Genomic DNA, 20,602 nt, shown 5'->3' on the forward strand with positions numbered 1-20,602 from the left:
GCATTTCCTTTGGTCTTCCAAGCACTTTGTTACAATTAATCAGAAATGTTCACACTGGACTGTTGAAACAACATATAATTCAATGTCTGCCTTTCAGTAATAATACTGTGATAGCTTTGATAGCCATATAAAGGACAGTAATTCTTGTTTCTGATTTTCCATACAGGTATGACTGTTGGAAAACTCTCAACAAGTAACTAAAGCACAAAGAATGAGTAGAGGAATTAGCAAACAAGAGCTAATAATAATAATTAAAAAAATTCTTCTGAACATTTTACTTAAGATTTCCCATAATATTACTCTTTTGCCTCAGTCAGGGTTTGAATTTGTTGTTCTCAATCTGGTATAGGTAGTCTTATTAAGATTGCGAACTATTACAGTATCTAAGGCTTTAATTTTAAATAAACGGTATAATTTGAGTTTGTTCTTAAATACAGTTATCACGAAAAGCTGCCTGAACTTTTTGATCATGTTTATCTCAAAAGAATGTTCAGCAGTACTGAAAGCAAAATTGTTAAGAATAGTAGGGTTTTATAGATGACATCACGTAAAAGAGCACTGCAGATGGGCTGCTGAAAACCAGACTGGAAAGTCTGATGGAATGAATTTAGATGCCCAAAAAAAGGAGATGAATGCAAACCTTATTAAGTACACGTCCTTACTTCAGGCATGTCATTTAGGTAGTCTAGAATAATGGTGCACAGGATGATGAGCATGCTCTACTGCAACTCTTGACCTCTCCTTTCCCATAATCTCTGAATTACAAGCCGTGCTTGCTGTCCTAACAGTGCAGGGAAGAGTCAATGAACAAACAATAAAATACACACTTGGCTTCATTTCCAAATAGGCCTGGAACATTAACAAGCATGGCTAACATTCAAGCTATTATTTAGGCTTTTCACTACCCACCAAAATTAGTGAGAAGGTAAGAGCATAAATGGGTGGCTGAAGTTCTAATACACAGATATATATGATGCATCTATGATTCTATGGTTTTATGCTTTCATTCATAGCCTGCATCTCCTGTATCAAGTGTAGAGAGGAAAATGTTTACCGATTACTACTTTTCCAGCCACAACTTCCTTTCTTCGCTGTCATATCAAATTTCTTTTCATGGATTTGATAGAGATTTAAAGCTATCCAACTGCAGTGAAGAAGAAAAAGTGTGTCCTTCAAAATAGAATACCATATGGTATCTGAAGCACCTTTTCAGGTCCTGATCCAAAACTTAATATATCACTGTATATATTGCACAAATTTGCATCAGGTCCATCCAAAGTGTTTTGTTCTTGCAGGAATTTCATACTGTAATATAAAGTTAAGCTCTAGCAGACTGCTGGCTAGTTCCATCAGCCTCTTCCAAGTATGCAGTTTTGTTCCGTTTCAAGTGCCAGCTTGTATCTGTCCCCACTCCCAATTCTTTTGCATGCCTTCTACATCTTACGAGTGTGCCTATTTCGCTCATGCCATGCACTAGCAATTTAAAACCTAGTAAGTCTGTAAAACCTTTCTAACCTGTCATTCCTCCTTCTGCAGTAACATTTTGGTATCTGCATCTGTGTACTTTAGAAAGCCTATCACTTGTGCACCTTAGGTTAGGTATCACCTACTATTCCTGTCATGACAGCTAGCTAGCAACAAACAGCAAGACCAAAAACGTGTTGGAAGAGCTCTGCAATAGACTAGACCTCACCTTTGATTCAAGCAGGGTCCAGATCTTTTCAGCTACCAATAAGTCTCTGAGTCAACGGGAAGAACAAGGGCATTGATCGTGCCTGTAACTTAGCTGAGGATTTGTCAAGAGTTACAGACTTAGCCTCTTTACTTACAAAAAAAGCTACAGGCCTATCCCAGGGTGTTCCTGAGGTGCACAGGCATGAATGCTGTATCACAAAGAGGGTTCTCTGCAGTTAGCCAGTCTACTGCCATGCTGGAAAAATTTAATCTTTGCTTGTATAACAATGTGCTGTTTTCTTTTTTGGAGTGTGACAGGTAAGCAGTGCAACAAAGGAGTGTGTGCTCCTTCACTCCACTGAAACTTTTCTTCAAGAGCAATAAGTTAGTTAGACTTCAAAAAGCTTCTCATCCTGAGCATCCTTAGATACGTCAAAAATCTTCCCAGATGAGTAGAGTCAATCATGGGAAAAAGATATTCAAATCCTTACAATAGCATGTGCTGAGTCTTCGGCAAACTTCCTTCCCTCCTCAAAACAAAAACCAAAACAAATTATAAACAAACAAAAAATCTTCAAGTTCATGAGGAAGTCCTTGTATTTGCACATTGCTGTTTGCGTTCAGGCTGATGCATGGGTTCAAAGGGTCATTGGAGGCTGAATTACAAGACAGGCCAAATGTCAAAAAAACAAAACATGAACAGTTAGGGACTGAAAACCAGCGCGCTTTCTGTATATGGGCCAAATACAGATTGTGACCTGCAAGAAATGTGATGACACAGATCAGAGTATACAGCTTATGACTCTGAAAGGCATGCTGATCAGAGTGAGAGAAAAACTGTAAACTTATCAGCCTTTATCCACAGTCAAAACATTAAAATCAGTGCATCTTTTTGAAAACAAGCAAAGCAAAACTACTAGAAGGTGTTTTTAAATACTCCAAAATATATCTTTTATAATTTTACAGACAGAGCAATACGTCAGAGTACTTGTTCAGCTCTCACAGAAAATTGAACTGGCCTTTTCTCTCTTGTTTAACCAGTAATATGTATGCACACATATACAAAGACAAAAAAAAAAAAAAAAAAAGGAGAAGAAGAAGAGTGATTTTTATTCCTGTTAACTCGTTTTGGCAATCTGAGCCAGAGGCAGGTCACACCCAGCTGCCTGTACCTTAAATGTATGCAATTGTTTTTTCCATAGAAATATAAAGCTATTCCCATCAATAAAATCACAACCGAGTGAGGCAGCACAGAGAAACAAATCCTTTGGCTTCAGACAAAACTAACAGAACACGTAGCCTGGGTATAACGGTATATTTTTCTGTGTGATTAATTACAATTCATTATAATTAATTATGTGGATATTAATATTATATATTTCCTTAATACAAAAGGCCATAAACTTCCATTGCATGTGTTAGAGCTTAAAGGGGATATATGCCAATGCATGTGCACAACATTCACTTAATAGCAATCTGATTGGCAGTGTTTAGTCATATTCAAGGTTTTAAAGCATAATTAGTTCAAATTTGAGAACAGATTACAAAAAGACCTAGAAGACTTTCTTAGCAAGATCTTGTTCCTCACCCACCACGTTAGTACATTAGCTCCATCTAAATCCAGCCAGTCAGAAACGCACTACAGTAAACACAATAACAACGCAGAAAGAATAGACACGAGGACAGTAAGGGTTGGTATTTGCCACCTCCTTCTGCTGACATAAATACATCAGAACCTGTATTGTCACAAAAATATGTTTTTCCTTTTTTTTTTCTTTTCAGTTTTCATAAATGGTGTATGAAATTTACAGATTAGCGCCTTATATAATACAACAACTTACTCCACAATAATACACTGTTGAATCTTTTAAGGAAAGTGCCAGATCCCATAAAAGACATTTTTTTAAAAGCCCCAGAACAGTAGTGAAATCAAACTGCCTAAGTAATGGCATACTTTTCAGAAATGCTGCTATGAAAGAACCTTTTTTCAGAGGGTTCTCTTCTACAACCTCAGAGCAACTGGATATTTAGGAATGTTTGAATTTTTTTTTAATTTATTTTTTATTTTTTGCTCGGATTGACAAAGTGTGGCATAACAGCTCTTGACATTGCTTTTTTCTTTGTGTCTAAAGAGCTCAACAAAATGATGTCCTTTTTGTACTGGTACGTTTTCTTTTGCCAATATACACATAAGGAATGTAATGAAGTGGTGCTATGCTGCAAGTTGCTCAGCAGATGTTAAAATCAGTTCCAGTTTCTGAAAAAAACTTCTTGAACACATAGTCTTAGCATTCACAATAACTGAAACACGTGGGACTCATCTATGTCATTCTTAAAAATATATTCTCTCTTTCCCTTTCTCCCCCTGTATTTTAAACCTTCAAGCCTTACTTGCTTCCTTGTACTTTATGATCATATGTGCCTGCATGCTTATAGCCAGATACATATCCTGAAGTATCAACCAGATCTTCTCGGCCAGCTTTGCCTTTTCCTTTCCCACTGGGATCAAACCTCTCTTTGTGAGAACCCGTGAATTTTGATGTATCTGTAAGGCGTGACACAGTTGGAGAAGAAATCGCTTTCTATGAGAAGAAAAAGACAAGAAAATACACATCAGAAATCAAGTACTCTCAAAACAGGTACCGTTCACAGTAACGAGGCTACCAATGGAGAGTATGTAAATTTCTACACATTTCTAGCAAAACTAAGCAAAAATATTTATTGGCAATATATTTAACTACAATAAGCATACAGCCAAGAACAAAATAGCACAAGGAAAATTTTGGTGGAGACTTCCAACATGAGACACTTCCAATTAGTAACGAAGTTTCAATACTGAAGACATGAACACGCCATAGGGAGCTGCCATGTTTAAAACCTGTTAACTCAACATCCAAGCACAAAGGCCCAGCTCCAGCAATTTAGAATGTTTTAGTTTCAGCAAAACAATGTAACTAGAATTCCTTATTTCAAGAGACTGAAATTTATTCTAAGCTGTAGGGGTTAAGAGAGAATTAACAAATAAGGAGGACTGAATGTCAGACTTTCTCCCGTGCTGTTTTGAATAATACAAGAATACTTAAAATCAAAGTTTTGCTGTCACTGAGACAAAGACAATGTGAGTGCACAAATAACGTATTTCACAGAACCGTATGGGAGCACACCACGTGTGTGCTTGAACTGGGAATGGTCACTTCGATCTTTAATTTACATTTTAAAATCAGAAGACAAAGCATACTAAAAGAAAAGGGAAAAAAAGATTTTTTATTCCAGTGAAAATGGTGCTAAGATGAATAAAGTAATACAATTTGGGTATCCTTGTTTGTGTTACCATATGTTAGGATGCATTTTATAGATAAAAGTGACACTGGCTTCCTTGAAGCGAAGTAAATGTGCTGGGAAACACCCTTCATCAAAAGCTTTGCTCCCCACCACCCCCATCTTCAGCCTAAATAAGTGTTCATTAAAACCTAAAGGCTCTCAAAATAACACATAATTCTTCCACAGAGTAAAGTAGCTTGAATGTCTTGAAAAGCTAAACATAAAAACATCAGAGACTTGGAAAACACACACCAAGAGAACAGAATACGTAGATTAGCCTAGAACGAAAGCTGCAACTGAGTCTTGTTCACCAGAAAAGCCACACATCCTCCACACCACTGAAATAAAAGCTGTTTTGAGGGAATTTGTCTGCCCACATGCATTACTTACTGAGAATCTCATACTATAAACTCCTGCTTTTCTCCCTCCTAACATGTACAATACTGCTGTGCTCTGCAGCGTTGCTTTTACATTATGTCTTGAGGGGAAAGACAACGCAGAGGAGGAGTTCTGTCACTGAAAGAAAATGACTTCTGGAGCATATTTTTCTTAAAAAGCACTGCTCAATGACCTTTGGGAACTTCTGCTCAGTAGTCTCAGTGTACTATTTGCAGCTGTAGCCATTTTTCTGTATTGAAAACAGAGAATAAGACTATGCCTATGAAGAAGTATTGCAAGAAAACATACAGCTTTCTCACACATATTGGCCTGCTAGCAACTTCTAACCAGAAAACCCATGTTCACAGCTGAGCTAAGTAGGAAAAAAATTATGTTGTGATCAGTAATTGTGTTAAGCAGCTCAGCCAGGTAAAATGAAAATGTAATAGACTGTATAAGCTGAGACATCATGAGTAGCAAGGTAAAAACTCCCAGCCCGGTGCCCAACAAAGAATTTGCTCTGCTTTCCTCAAAGTATTAGTAAATTGAACATGCAAGATACCGTCACAAGGGAACTCTGCCCACTGGAGATTATTATATAAAAACAAACAAACAAACAAAAAACAACAAATGAACACACTTCTGTAAGATTGTCTCCTTCATAATGCTGTTTTGTAGACTAGCTCTGAGACATGAAAATGTTCTGTTATAATTTGTTCTTCACCTGCAAGTCAAGCACTTTCTCAATGTTCAGCAATATAGTCAATTATAGAAAGGTGACAGAACAGCTCTATGCTTTAGCATCCCTATGACAAATCTTAAAAGAAAAAAAATCATGCTGGGACAATGGTTCTGACCTTTGTCTTCATACGTATTAACCGAAATTTTAAAATACTGACATGCACACGTGTGAGAATAAAAAAAAAGTCAAAACTCTAAATAAAAGGTTCACTGACACCACGGAAGAAAAAGAAACTGTTTTTGTCCAGAAAAAAAAGAGAAAAGTTAAACCCTAAAGCCCCAGAAAAAGCAAAATCACAAATCCAGAGCAACAGCAACAGTGATGCCACATCATGTGCTCTTTCAGCCCAAGATGGATCAGAAGGCTTCCTATATCAGAGGAGTTACAATGCTTTAAACAAGCATAAGAGCAATTGATGTGAAGTATGAAGACTTTCTCCAAGTTGCTTTTGAATGAGTAATTCCTGAAGTCTTTCCTAAATTAAATGTGAAAATCAGAGATAATAAACTGTCATAATAAAGCTATGCTATTCACCTTGCTTCTCCCTTCTGTTCTCCTTCTGTGCTCCTGATGACGAATGCTTATACTAAAAGCAAAACATTCCTTCTCCTTTGGGTCACAAAAACATTAAACACAAGGGCAGGGCTCAACTAAGCATCCTGTTTATTTATTTTCAAAATCGACTTTGCCTCTGTAAATACGGAGTAGAACATACACAGTATAAAATGTTTCTCTTTTTACTATCATTTTTATCATGAATGGCCTTTATGAACTCAGTGTGCACACCTTCCATTTGCTTGCAGGAACAAAAGCATGACCAGCAGGTTGAGGGAGGTGACTGCACCTCTACTCTTCTCTCATGAGACCCCACCTGGAGTACTGCATCCACTTCTGGGGCTCCCAACACAAGAAGGCATCCAGCACTTGAGGTGGGTCTAAACGAGGGCCATGAAGATCATTGGAGGGCTGGAGCTGCTCCCCTATAGGGACAGGGTGAGAGAATTGGTGGTCCTGAGCCTGGACAAGAGAAGGCTCCAGGGGGACCTTACAACAACCCTCCAGTAGACATAGAGGAAAGCTGGGAAGGAACTTTCTATAACGCCATGTTGCATAGGGGGAAATGGCTTTAAACTGGATGAGGGTATATTTAGACTAGATATATGGGAGAAACTCTTTACTGCAAAGGTACTGAGACACTGGGACAGGTTGTCCAGAGATCCTGTGGATGTCCCCACTCTGAAGGTGCTCAAGGCCATCCTGGATGGAGTTTTGAGCAACCTGGTCTAGTGGCAGGTGTCCTCTGCGTATAGCAGGAGGGTTGGAACTAGATAATCTTAATGGTCCTTTCCAATCCAAACCTATGATTCCATGATTCTTTGATAAAATCAACCAGCACCTCCAAAAACTCTACAGAGACTAAGCTGGCAACCAAAGGGGAAAAAAAATGTAAAACCTATTTTCATTACTAATTCCAGTTGGGTATTGCAAGACAAAGAAAATAAAGGGAGTGAGGGAAATAGGGGAAGAGAAGCTGACCATCATCAGTGGGAGAAATACAAAAAATACTGTGACCAGCACAAAGAGCTGAATGAGGACAATTTCCACTTGAGCAAGTAAGCACTTCACCTTCTTTTCCGCTGGGATTCACAGACAAATGATTCTGTCTCATCACATAGCAATTCTGCTCCTGATCACCAACTGCTGGAACTGCTTACTATCTACAGTAAGTTACATAATCTAGTTATACTTTTCTAGAGGCAATAAACTACTTGGAGCAACTTCTCTTTTTCCATTTTGTGAGCTGACAGAAGCCTTCATTTTTCTTCTGCTCTGTCTGCACATAGAGTTCACCACAAAGTAGGCATACCACAAAAGATACACGTGTACATAAACATCTCACTTCTTCTTTTTAAAACTCTCATTACGAAAAAATGTTTTATTTTGCACAACAAACTTAAGTACAATGAATGCGTAAACTGTTGGAACATCAAGCAAACCTGCCAGCATACCTCCCAAAATATCAACACTTTTGTTCTCCAAGACCAACCATTCTTCCATTCACTCACATAACTGTTTTCATTAACACAAGCCTGCAGTGTAACCTGTATTTTCACAGGTACTTTCCTGGAAAGCTGCTTTTTAACTGTATCTCCAAATTGGTGGAAGCACCCCAGATGAGTCAGGAATGGCATGCATAACCGTTCCCCATCCCTTTCAACTGAGTCTCCCCTCACACTACAGTCATACTGAGAAGATAGCAGGCCATTGTCTCAGCAGAAGCTATAGAAAGTAAAAAGGAATTGTCTTTACACTAATTGATTCAGTGGTTTAAAATGATTGCGTAGCTTTTGTTAGCAATTCACTACTCTTTCCCACCTTGCAGAGAAGGGCTGATAAAACAGCGAGGAACTTGGAGTGTGTGCCATACAGGGAAGAGCTCAAGGAAGAGGGTTTGTTCAGTTGCAGTGGGTGGGAAGGAAGGAATAACCCTTCTGCTGTTTTCAACAGTGAAGTTACAGAATAAACAGTTTAAAAGTGCACAGTAGGAAGAAAGAAAAATATCTTTTTAAAAAAGGGAAAAGCATAGATAACTGTCGTAATTTCGAACATGGGAAATTATAACTAGATGGGAATTTTTTCCACGTGGAAAAAAAATTCTTCACCACTAGGTGAAGGCTAAGCCTAGAAACACCTTGCCCAGAGAGATTTAGGGATTCTATGTCACTGGACATTTTTGCAGCTTAAATTCATAAAACACAAAATGACCTAGAAGAAAACCGCATTTGAGACTGGATGCAATGCAAGCCCTTACTAACAGCAAAGCTCAAAAGAAAGCTTCTGAGAGCTTGCTCAGAAACTACTACAGTTCAGTCACTGTATTATTTATTTGCTGGTAACATCCAGACACTTTGTAAAGAATGACAACCAAGAAAAAAAACTTTTCAAAGGGAAGGTGGTTTTTTGCTGTCATTTTTTGTTGTTTTATTTTTTTTCCAATATTTTTTCAATTTTCTTTTCCTTCCCTGTTTTCATGAACACATCAAACTTGAAAGAAAAAGCTAGATTTCATGGATGCTTCTTCCTCTCAGCACACAAAAAGAACGTGATAACTAACTCATCACCGGACGTCCCTTGCATGTGGTACCACTTCTAGGAACAATTTCAGATCATTAAGTCCAACAGTACTCTGACCTAACACCATCAATGGAAGGCGGTGTAATGCCTAGTTATAAGGGGCAGATCATGTATTGCACATTCAGCATTTAAAAATGACCCTTTCTTCTCCTCCCCAGTAATACTAGCTCAAGACTCCAGCTCTCAAGCATTTCAAGACCTACATACTTTGTACCATGTTGTTGCTACAGTTTTCTTTAGCAGCGGCTTTTCAGACGTTTAGATTAGATATAAGTGCAATAAAGAAATCAACTGATAATAACAATAAATCTATAATCACACGCAGCTCATTGACAGCGATGACCACTTTCAGAAACTCTACTTAACAGTTCAGTAGCAGCAGGCACACACTTTCCCTTCTCTAAATATAAAAGTTACTCATGTCTAACTATAGAACAATTAATGCTTTAGACAAAAAGAGACCTCAGGGGAGAAAAAAAGTTGAAAGGCAAGCTATCTGCTCAGATAGCCTGTTCCATGCCCACAGGCTAATCATTATCAGATTTCTTACAATGTGGTCCAGGATCTTGATTTATTTAGATTCATCAATTCACAGAAAGATTTAGGTTGGAAGGAACATTTGCATACATATGAGCTTGTATCCAGTGCAAACTCTCACTCGCAGCAAGGCTTTAATGAGCTTGCTCAGAAACTTATCCAGTCAAGCTCTGAACACCTTCAAGGATGCAGATTCCACAAGCTCTCCAGGAAACTTACTTCAGTATTTGGCCATGTCTGGGGTAAAAACAACCACCACATCTAACTTTAAGAAGATCAAGTCAGAATGTACATCCTCCAGTCATGTGGCTAGAGACAGAAATATCATCTCCCCTTAGCCTTCTCCAAGCCGAACACGCCAAGTTCTCTCCACTTCTCCTCATGCATTACAGGCTTCAGCCTGAGCATCGTGGTGGCTCTGCACTGGGCTTGTTCCAATGTATCAATCTCTTTCTTGCACCAGGGAGTCCCAGACTGGACGCATCACTTGAGATACAGTCTCACAGCTGCCAAATAAAAGGGTAGCATCATTTCAATGGATCAGCTGGCTATACTCTTGCTCAGGCAGACTGGATGTGGCCACCCTTTCTTGCTGCACAAGTTCACTTGATACAAGGACTGTTGCTAACTCCTGTTCAACATCATGGCCACAAGATCCTCTCCTGAAAAGCTGCTTCAAGACCTGTGGACCCCTGGGCTACTGTCTTACATAGGATTAATTCATTGCAGGCCAAGGAAATTGCTTTTACTTATGCTGAACTTCATGAGGCTTACCATCAGCCTGTTTCTACAGCCTGCCAAGGTTCCACTGAACGGAGTCACTGACCTCCAGCATATTAACCACTCCTCCCAATTTGGAGTCTTTCACAAACTTGCCAAGAGAACACTCTGTCCCATCCATCTGCGTGGAGAGATACCACAAGCTGCTGCTGGCTGACAGCTGGACTTGGCACTACTGACTGCATCTCCAAGCCCAACAGACCAGCTATTTCCCTACTCATTTTATGGCCACTTTATCTAGTCCGTACCTCCCCAGTTTGGTGATAACAAGCTGGCTCTGAGGTCTTACTGACATCGAAGTATACTATGTTGCCTGTCCACTGCATTTACTAGATCCGCCACTTCTCTGCCCTTAGAAAGAACGGCCTTGCTGCACCAGCTGCTCCAAATCCTTTCCTTGCCCTCTGCATGTTTAGAAAGTGCTTTTGAGATAACTTGCTTCACAGCCTCCACAGGGACTGAAGTTACGGTGACTGGCCTGTAGGTACTTGGATACAGTCACCTACTAGCCCTCTCTAAGGATGTATGTGATATTTGCCTTTTCCCAGTTGTCGTGAACCTCTCCAGTTGCCATGGCCTTTTGAAGACAACGGACAGCAGCTCTGCAATGACACTGGCCACCTCCTCCAGCACCCTTGTATGTAACCCATCTTGTCCGACAGACTTTTAAGGTCTAATTGTTGAACCGATTCCTAATTCCATCTTCTTCTACTGTGGTTACTATTTCAAGCCAGGGACCCATGAACCCCAAAGGTTAGGCCCTACCAGTCAAAACTGAGGCAAAAAAAAAGCGTTGAGCATCTCCATCTTTTCCATGTCCCTTGTCACTAGATCCCCATCCCCACCAATCAACACATGCTCTTACTTTTGCTAATGACACACTTAACAGAAAGTTCTTAATTGCTCATCAGCGCTCTTTGCGGCCTCAGCTCCAGCTGAACTTCGGCCTACTTTATCATGCTCCCAATACATAATCCATATACATAATACAATACCGTGTAGCCTCTCCCTCCTTCCACCTTCTGTACACTTCCTTTCTTTGTGTGAGCTCAGTCACAATCTCCACATTCATCCTTAAATAAGTGGTTGGAGAGTTGCAGCCAGAGTGTTTTTCAACAAATCTATGTTCAGGTGGAGGCAAGTGCCAAGTCATGTCCCTCAGGGGTCCATCTTGGGAGCAGGAGTTTTCAACATCTTTATCAAAAACACAGGTAGTAGAATCGAGCAGTATGTCCTCAGTAGGCTTGTTGATGACACCAAGATAAGTGATGCAGTTGACACAACAGAAGGAATGGATGAGATCCAATGGGAGCTGGACAAGCTTAAAAAGTGGTCCCACGTGAAAACTGAATGAGGTTCAACAAGGTCAAGTGAAAGGTGCTGCACCTGAGCTGGGGCAATCCCAGACGTGTTCAGGAAAAGTCACTGGGAGCAGCCCCACAGAGAAGGGCTTGGAATTCCTGTTGAACATATGCCAGCAGTGTGCGGTCACAGGCCAGAAGGCTCACTGTATCCTGGACTGTGGCAAAATAGGAGGGCTAACAGGACAAGGGAGGAAATTGTCCTCCCCCTACTCTGCCCTTTGAAAGTCCATCTGGAATACCACACACATTGCTGGGGCCTCCAGCACAAGATGTGGAGCTGTTGGAGTGGGGCCAGAGGAGGACCACAAAGATGACCAGAGCAGTGGAGCTCCAGTGAACAAAGGCTGAGGCAGCTGGACTTGTTCAGCTGAGGAAAAGATGACTCTAAGGACGATCTCAATGCAGCCTTCTAATACTTAGACTCTAATACTTAGAGTCATAAAAAGGAGGGAGACTGACTTTTTAGATAGTCTTACAGTAATAGGACAAGAGCAAATGGTTTTAAACTAAAAGAGGGGACATTTAAACTAGATACTAGGAGGAAGTTCTCTACTCAGAGACCAGTAAGGCACTGGAACACACTGCTCAGCAAAGCTGTAAATGCCAATCCCCTGACATGTTCAAAGTCAGGTTCATCTGCTCCCCAGGCAATATGATCAAATGGGTAGTAACTGTCCAATGCAAGAGGTTTTGGAATTAGATGATCTTTGAGATCCCTTCCCACCTAAGACATTCTATAATTCTGTGTTATTAACTAATTCTTCGTTCTGGTTGTGCACTGCATATTCAACTGAGCATCTCCACAAATGGTTGATCACTGTCTCAATTCTTTTTTTTTTTTTTTTTTTTTTCCATTTTAGAATAAGTCATTTAGATTGCCTACTCCCAGACTTTTTGGCATGGCTGATAACAACTTTGAATGCCAAGGCATAGGCTTGTGAGGTTTTCTGCAGCTGCCTAAAGAAGGCTTTGTCTTTCTCCTCTGCTCAATCAGTAGGTCTGTAGTTCACACCTACTACAACATCACCTATGTTGGTCTGTTCTCTTCACACACAAGCACTCTACTCATTTGTCATCTGACCTAAGCCAGATCCCCATGCAGTCAGGCTATGGCTTCATATTGAGCACAAGTCCTCTTCCCCTTTTTCCCAACCATCTTTTCTGAAGATCCTCCATTCATCCTTCATAACACTCTAGTCAGAAGAGCTTCCACTATGCTTCCAGAACTCCAATGACATCATAGTTCTGCAACTGTGGAAACTTATAATTTGTCCTGCTTGCTCTCCATGCGAGGTGCTTTCCTGCACAGATATCTGAGACATATCACAAGTTCTGCTTCATTTACAGAACAGTGAGACCACCCTCTGTCAAGTTTATTACTCAGGCACACCTGTTCTGACTCTTACGGCTTTGCCTCTTCAGGTTATGGTAACTCTACAGTTTAACACTCTCCTCAGTAGATGCATCTCCGCTGCCTGCAAGTAGCTATTAGTCTTTTCACCTTTTTGCAAGCACTAAATTCAGGATCAGCTGACACTGACAGGTATTGTTCACCCTCACCACTGTTCAGGGCATCATAACTACCCCGAAACTGGAAATCTGGAGGTGCAGCAAATCCACAAGATTCTAAGAAGTCACAAGCCTTTGCCATCTTTACAGTCTCTCTCCATTTGCCTCAGTGTCCAAATGGAGACAAGAGATGAGCAGTGTTCTTCAGGGATTAGTGCTGGGACCAGTGCTATTTAATATCTCTATGGGCAACATCAGCATACAGATCATGTACACCCTCAGCAAGTTTGCTGAGCACATCAAGCTGAGTGGTGCAGTTGACTTCTTAGAGGGAAGGGATGCCATCCAGAAGAACCTGAACAGACTGGAGAGAGGTGTGACCATGCCAACCTCATGAAGTTCAATAAGAACGAGTGCAAGGTCTTGCACCTGAGTTAGAGCAATCCCAACCACAAATATGCACTGGGTGGAGAATGACTTGAGAGCAGCTCTGAGGAGAAAGATTTGGGGGTGTTAGTTGATGAAAGATTCAACATGAGCCAGCAATGTGCATATGCAGCCCAGAAGGCTAACTGTATCCTCGGTTGCACCAAAAGAAGTGTAACCAACAGGTTAAGGGAGGTGATTCTGTCCCTCTACTCTCCTCTCTGGAGTAGTGTCCAGTTCTGAAGTCCACAAGACATCAGGCTGTTGGAGTGAGTCTAGAGGAGGGCTACAAATACGATCAGAGGGCTGGAGCTACTCCCCTACAGGGACAGGGTGAGAGAATTGGTGGTCTTAAGCCTGGACAAAAGAAGGCTCCAGGGGGACCTTACAAACAACCTTTTAGTACCTGAAGGGGGCTACAGGAAAGCCAGGGAGAAACCTTCTATAAGGGCACGTTGCAACAGGACAAGGAGAAATGGCTTTAAACTGGATGAGGGTATATGTAGACTAGATGTTAAGAAGAAGCTCTTTACTGTGAGTGGTGAGACACTGGGACAGGTTGCCCAGAGATCCTGTGGATGCCCCCTTCCTGAAGGTGTTCAAGGTCATCCTGGGTGGAGCTTTGAGCACTCCAGTCTTGTGGGAGACGTCCCTGCCTGTAGCAGGGGAGGTTGGAACTAGATGATCTTAAAGGTCTCTTCCAGCCTAAACCATTCTATGACTTCAGTACCCAAGTGCTGAAATGCAGAAAACAAAGGAGTCAGAAGTGTATATTCATTTAGGCCTCACCATTCAGAGGAAATAAATATGCACAATTCAGAGGAGAACCCCTTGAAAGAAAAACAAGTTATTCTAATGAATTAAAATGACCCAAGGAGAAAAAGAAGGTCCATCATTAAGTATCAAAACTACCCCTTATTTCAAATGGAGCACAAGAGCAACAGGATGAAGTCCTGTAGAAACCTCACAAACTATACAACTCGAAAGAGATTTCTCCACTTGACATTTTCACTGCTCATTTGTGCAAAACCAGTTTCAGGAAAGATTATTTGCTGACTAAACTCAGGGAGACAACTAACTTTGAGCAGCTGAACTAGACTGAAAGGACTATTCAAGATCATAGTGAACAATCCAGTATCTACTGAATTAAGTACAAAGTAAAAGCTTGTCCAAACTGAACATTTAGAAGGATAACCAAACCTATGTACATCAGGTTTAAAACTTATTTTATTAATGTTAGTAGACTTATCAAAGTTTACATGCCAAAAAGAAAAAGACAACAAAACAAACAGAGAGAAAAGAAACCAAAGACTAGACCAAATGATAATTATTTCTGGATTTCTGGTTTTCTGGGATTAACGTGGTTGACTTTAAGGTCGTTTTTGTTTTGTTTTGTTTTTACTTAATTTTTCTTGGTATTTCACCATCAACTACCATCAACGTAGAACTGTTTAATGAGGTTCTGAATTTACTTTTTTATTTGGATACAGCACTCTTCATAAACATTTGTGTTTCAACCAGAGTAGAGCTCTCCTTGATTTTTTCTGATCACCACGTGGTACAACTCCCAGCAGAAGCAATGACAGTGCCATACACACCACAGCACAATAATCTCGCACTGCATAATCTTTGTTTTCACTCTGCTCAGTACAGCTGTTGCCCCCAGGCTCAGAGACACATTGACTTGGATTTGGATTGCAGAGGGAAGCAGGTGAGTATAAAGCTAGGATAGAACAAAAGACAGCTAAAATAATTCATCCATTAGAACAGTAACATACCGTTACTCCAGATATAATTGGTGCTTTTCCTTCAATTAGTTTATATATTTCTTGAATTGCTTCCTCATCACTTTTTTCTTTAAATCGCTTCTTGGAGAGTTCCTGAAGAGCTTCTTTAAATTGTTCAAAACTAATAGTTCTAGAAGACTTTCCCCTGCCAAAACATACAGAAATTTAAAGAAATTATAAGAGAACACAACAAACACCCCAAGAATAGCAGAATATTCTTAGTTTACTATAGGGAATGAGAGAAAACCTAGCAGAAAAGAAAGAGCCATTTGCACCATTAATCAGCTCAATAAAACATCACTTTCTTTTTTATAAACATGAGTAGGATAACACTGAAATAATCCCACAGGTGTCAGTTCAGAAATAAAGAGGAACTAGAGGAAAGACTAGCAAGCTATCAGAACGTCTGTAGCTTAAAGAAAGACACTGATTGTCTGCAGATCTGTATTCGTTAAAAAAAAAAAAAAAAAAAAAAAAAAAAGCATCTTTGGTGAGGGTTTTTTTTTTATTTTTTGTTTGTTTGTTTGTTTGTTTGTTTTTTAATTCCTTAGCTGTCAAGAGGATGGGATCAGCTCTTTTCAGTGGTGCCCAGCAACAGGACAAGGGGCAAAGGGGACAAAGTAGAACACATGATGCTCCATCTGAACACAAGGTATTAATATAATACCTTTAATTATATCAACTTCTTTACGTTGAGGGTGATAAACCACTGGAACAAACTCCCCAGACAGGTTGTGAAGCTTCCCTTGGAGAGGCTCAAAACTTGCCTGGATGCTTTCCTATGCAGTCTACTGTAGGGAATCCACTTTAGCAGGGAGGCTGGACTAGATGATCTCCAGAGGACCCTTCTAACCCCTATGATTCTGTAATTCTTTGAATAACAGTTCATGTCACTTTATTCACAGGTTCAACGTGTTCACAATCAAATTTAAAATAGCAATTGGTGTTACCCATGCTAGTGTACCACTAGAAAGCTTAAAAATCCTCTTTTATCAGAGACAAATTTTGTAGTGATTAATTTGCATACAGTCCTTGTTTGCCTTCTTACCATCACCTTTGTAAAACATTCACATTCATGGAAAAAAATACAACAGTCTTACAAAGCCCCCAGAAATTCAGAGCTGAAGATTTCCTGTTGTATTCACCAATGGGAAGCCCATATTCCCACACTGGTAAGTATTTGCTTAGGTTTTGTTCCAAAGGAAAGGATTTTGCTAAAACAACTTCTCCTATTTAGTAAATTACAGACTCCCTGATCTTCAAATGAATTTACACATTAAAATTTATGCATTAGTTTTAAGCTAAAATTCAGCAGGTCAAATAGAAAAATTTCCAAAAAGATGTTTTGACTGACACTAAAAATGGTACTAATTAAGGCTACAGCAGAGTAATAGATGATTTTTTGATTGCTTATGAAATAAGGAAACCCTTGAAGTCAAATCCACGTTGCTGGGAAGCATGCTACTACATCAGACTTGTTTGCAGCCTAAGCATTTATTTTATGTCAATTTGGACAGCATCTCTACCAAATAAGCAAAAAAATAAAAAACCCAGACAATCCTTTTAGCAGTGACAGCTGTTTATCAAGAAGTAAACGATGGATGCAAGCATAGGGAAAGCATGCACTGGCAACGGAGAAATCAAGCTTGAAAAACTACAAATTTAATTTAAATTCAACTGTCACAAAAAGTCACAGCCCAGAGTGAGTCAGATGTTTTTTCTTTCTTTTCTACTTTCATTTCAGACATACTCAGGGGTCAAATCACATTCAAACACAATACTGACTCCACTAACAAAAGGGAAAAGGAAGATTTCACAGTTTAAGATGCCAACAGTTCGGAAATAAATCCTATGTCAATTAACACAAAGTGAAGCCTCGTCTTTTTCTTTTTTTTAATAAAAAAGAAAAATTATTTATTTACAACAAAATGCCAGCCTTCGCACAACCCTTTATATAACAGTTCACTGGTGGTGGAGCTGTGCTGGAGATGAAAGACACATGTAGCAAACCCCTACTATCAGTACTACCAATTCTAGGCAAAAATAAACTGTATATTTTGATCAAATTCTGCTTTCTGCAAGCACTTGTCTGTTTCAAGTGAAGTCCGTTCTGGATTATCTCATGGAATTAGCTAGTAAAAGAACACAGTGACAGTGGAAACAAAGAATACAATCCAACATTTCATTAATCAGAAAAAACACACTGCACACAGTGCAATTAACTGCTTGGAATTCATCCAGAACTCTCATTAATAGGATTAACATCCTTCTGATGATGATACATGTTCAAGAACTTCTAACTAGCTCAAGAGGTCAAGACTTCGTATTTGTGTACCTCTTATTTAGAGAAAGACTACATTGGCAATCACCACAAAGCTTCAGCATAAGGCCACACTAAGGCCCTTGTTCAGTAAAGATTCAAAGCCAAATCCACCACGAAGACCTTTCACATGCAACTTTCTGTATCACAGATGTTACCTGGAAGTCAACAATCAGCACTGCTACAGCTTAACCTGGATCACCAATCAGGAACACCTTAGGAAACTCCCAGAAGTTAATTTTTATGCTCACAACAATTCCTTCCTAAAGGCACTCTACTCAGGTGTACTATTTTTGTTGCCTTTTTGTTGCTTGTTTTGTTGCCTGCTCCCTCCCTACCTTCCTTTATAATCCCATTCACAGTTCTGGGGTTTGCACTTCAAAGGCAGAAGTTTTTGAAATGTAAAGGGCAGGGGAAGATAAAGTTCAGAAAGGAATGGAAAACATTAACAATAGAGGGCATGTGGAAAAAGAAAGCTTTCATGAAAACACAAGCATCATAAAAGTGGTCTCTGCAATGAAAAGTAAAAAATATGTACAAAAGGGAGACTAATAACATAATTTTTTTAAGCCTTGTGCTTAACTATGAGACAAAGACACCTTTAGGTATAGGAAGGATAAGCCACGGCATTCTATTCTAAGCTACACTTCCTATAACAAACAGAAATATCCAAACGCATCACCCTTCACTGGAGGAAAGCATATCCATGGTACACATTAAATTTCTTTCCAACTGCCCCTACATTTGGGAACAGACCAATGGTATTAAGAAAAATGTCTGGAAGGTGCCCTTTATTCTCCCTTTCTTGATGGATCTCTCCACATGTGACACTAGATTCTGAAATAAAGTTTTAATTCCTCAGTTTATTTTTGAGGTCCAGGTTCATATACCACGGAATCACAGAATGGCCTGGGTTGCAAAGGAGCTCCATGCTCATCCAGTTCCAACCCCCTGTTATGTGCAGGGTTGCCAACCAGCAGACCAGGCTGCCCAGAGCCACATCCAGCCTGGCCTTGAATGCCTGCAGGGATGGGGCATCCACAGCCTCCTTGGGCAACCTGTTCCAGTGCCTCACCACCCTCTGGGGGAAAAACTTCCTCCTGATATCCAACCTAAACCTCCCCTGTCTCAGTTTAAAACCATTCCCCTTGTCCTATCACCATCCACCCTCACAAACAGCCATTCCCCCTCCTGTTTATACACTCCGTTCAGGCACTGGAAGGCCACCATGAGGTCTTCAATAGGTTTTCATGGGCCCACTTCTCCAGCCTGTCAGGTCTCTCTGGATGGCTTCCCTTCCCTCCAGTGCATCGACTGTACCGCTCAGCTTGGTGTCTTATGTAAAACAATTATCAGTTCCAAGCCTGGACATCAGAGTAACAAACATAAAATACAAAAGATCAAGCACCGGCCCAAAGCAAGTTGTAATAGCAAATGACACAATATTTATTTGGAAATGTTATTACTAACATTGTCACAGGATAACAAGATTAGTCCAGAGTAATGTGAGAATTTACTGCTGCAAATTGATACTTCTATACTATTCTACGTTATTTGGACCTGTACACTGAACTAACAAGTGACTACTAGATAATTACACTCCATATAACCCACAAACAAAATTCTCAACCAGTAACGGAAATCTATCTGCAGTAACACTATTTCAGTTAGCTGTTACTACAGCAGTCTCCAATTTAACAGTTTTCTGTCTAAATCTCTAATCTACAAAAAGTCATCCCATACCATTTGCTAATCATGTTTCATTTTTCTTAGATTCAAAAGGGGAAAGGATGGTGTAGAAACAGTGAAAGAAGCTTCTAGTCTTGCTATCATGCCAGGAAGGACTACAGCAGTATAAACTAATTGGCACTGTTTAGTGTTGGCAGTTGTCACCTGATTAGAAAGTTTGGGTCTGTGGAATATGGAAAGTCTGACATAGGTCTGGAGGCAGCATAATTACAGATGGAAGTACAACAAATGTTTCTGAATAAACTTTTTTTCAATGAATTTTGTTCCTAAGGTTTACTTACTCCAAATTCACCGACTTGCATGTGTCAGCCAATTCAGATGTCACTAAAAATGTGACCACATTCTCCCCTGTAAATCTGAGTACCTTCAATTGTGAATACTCCCCATATTTATGCCCTTCCCAAAGAAGATAAAAATGAAGGATTGCTCTGGTAACAGAATGCCCAAATGGCTTATCTGTCACAGTTTCTGACTTACTGGCATGGTAAGTTTAATTGGAAAGTTCTAATGTGCCACTCCTGCTCTCACATTCTTCTAAATCATTCCTCCATTAAGAATTAATATCTAAATAATCCAAATTAATCATGTAATGGTATCACATTCAATAGCAAACTTTACAACTCCAGCCAAAAATCTTCATCAATAAACATCTACCAGAATTATTCCCTAAATCCTAACAAAACCAAATGTGTTGATAACATTCACAGCAGACTACAAGACATGCCTTTTCCTCAAATCTCTAGTGAATGAGATTTTCTAACAAAACTCAGATTTCAAACTTGGGCTGAATCTGCTCTATCCTTAAATAGAAAAACAAATCTGAACTTAGAAACATGAGAAATGTGGCTGCTTAACAAACAACACTGTAATGAGAGAGAGA

General features: G+C 39.8%; 1 protein-coding gene across 2 annotated transcripts in view; it reads right to left on the minus strand.

The window, feature by feature from the left end:
- Nucleotides 1-3,366: 3,366 nt before the first annotated feature.
- The window catches only part of LOC122171177 (tubulin polymerization promoting protein), a 46,907-nt gene continuing 29,671 nt past the window's right edge, over nt 3,367-20,602 (minus strand). For both annotated transcript variants that reach the window (XM_042838591.1, XM_042838584.1), the window contains 2 exons: nt 15,645-15,798; nt 3,367-4,256 (listed from right to left, as the gene is read on the minus strand). In XM_042838591.1, coding sequence (XP_042694525.1) covers nt 4,062-4,256; nt 15,645-15,798 — 349 coding nt within the window. In that variant the 3' untranslated portion in view covers nt 3,367-4,061. The remainder of the gene's footprint in view (nt 4,257-15,644; nt 15,799-20,602) is intronic.

Source organism: Centrocercus urophasianus, unplaced genomic scaffold (assembly GCF_019232065.1).
Source record: "Centrocercus urophasianus isolate 14NV4802_14NV808 unplaced genomic scaffold, USGS_Curo_1.0 seq_11, whole genome shotgun sequence".
NCBI classification, from domain to species: Eukaryota; Metazoa; Chordata; class Aves; order Galliformes; family Phasianidae; genus Centrocercus; species Centrocercus urophasianus.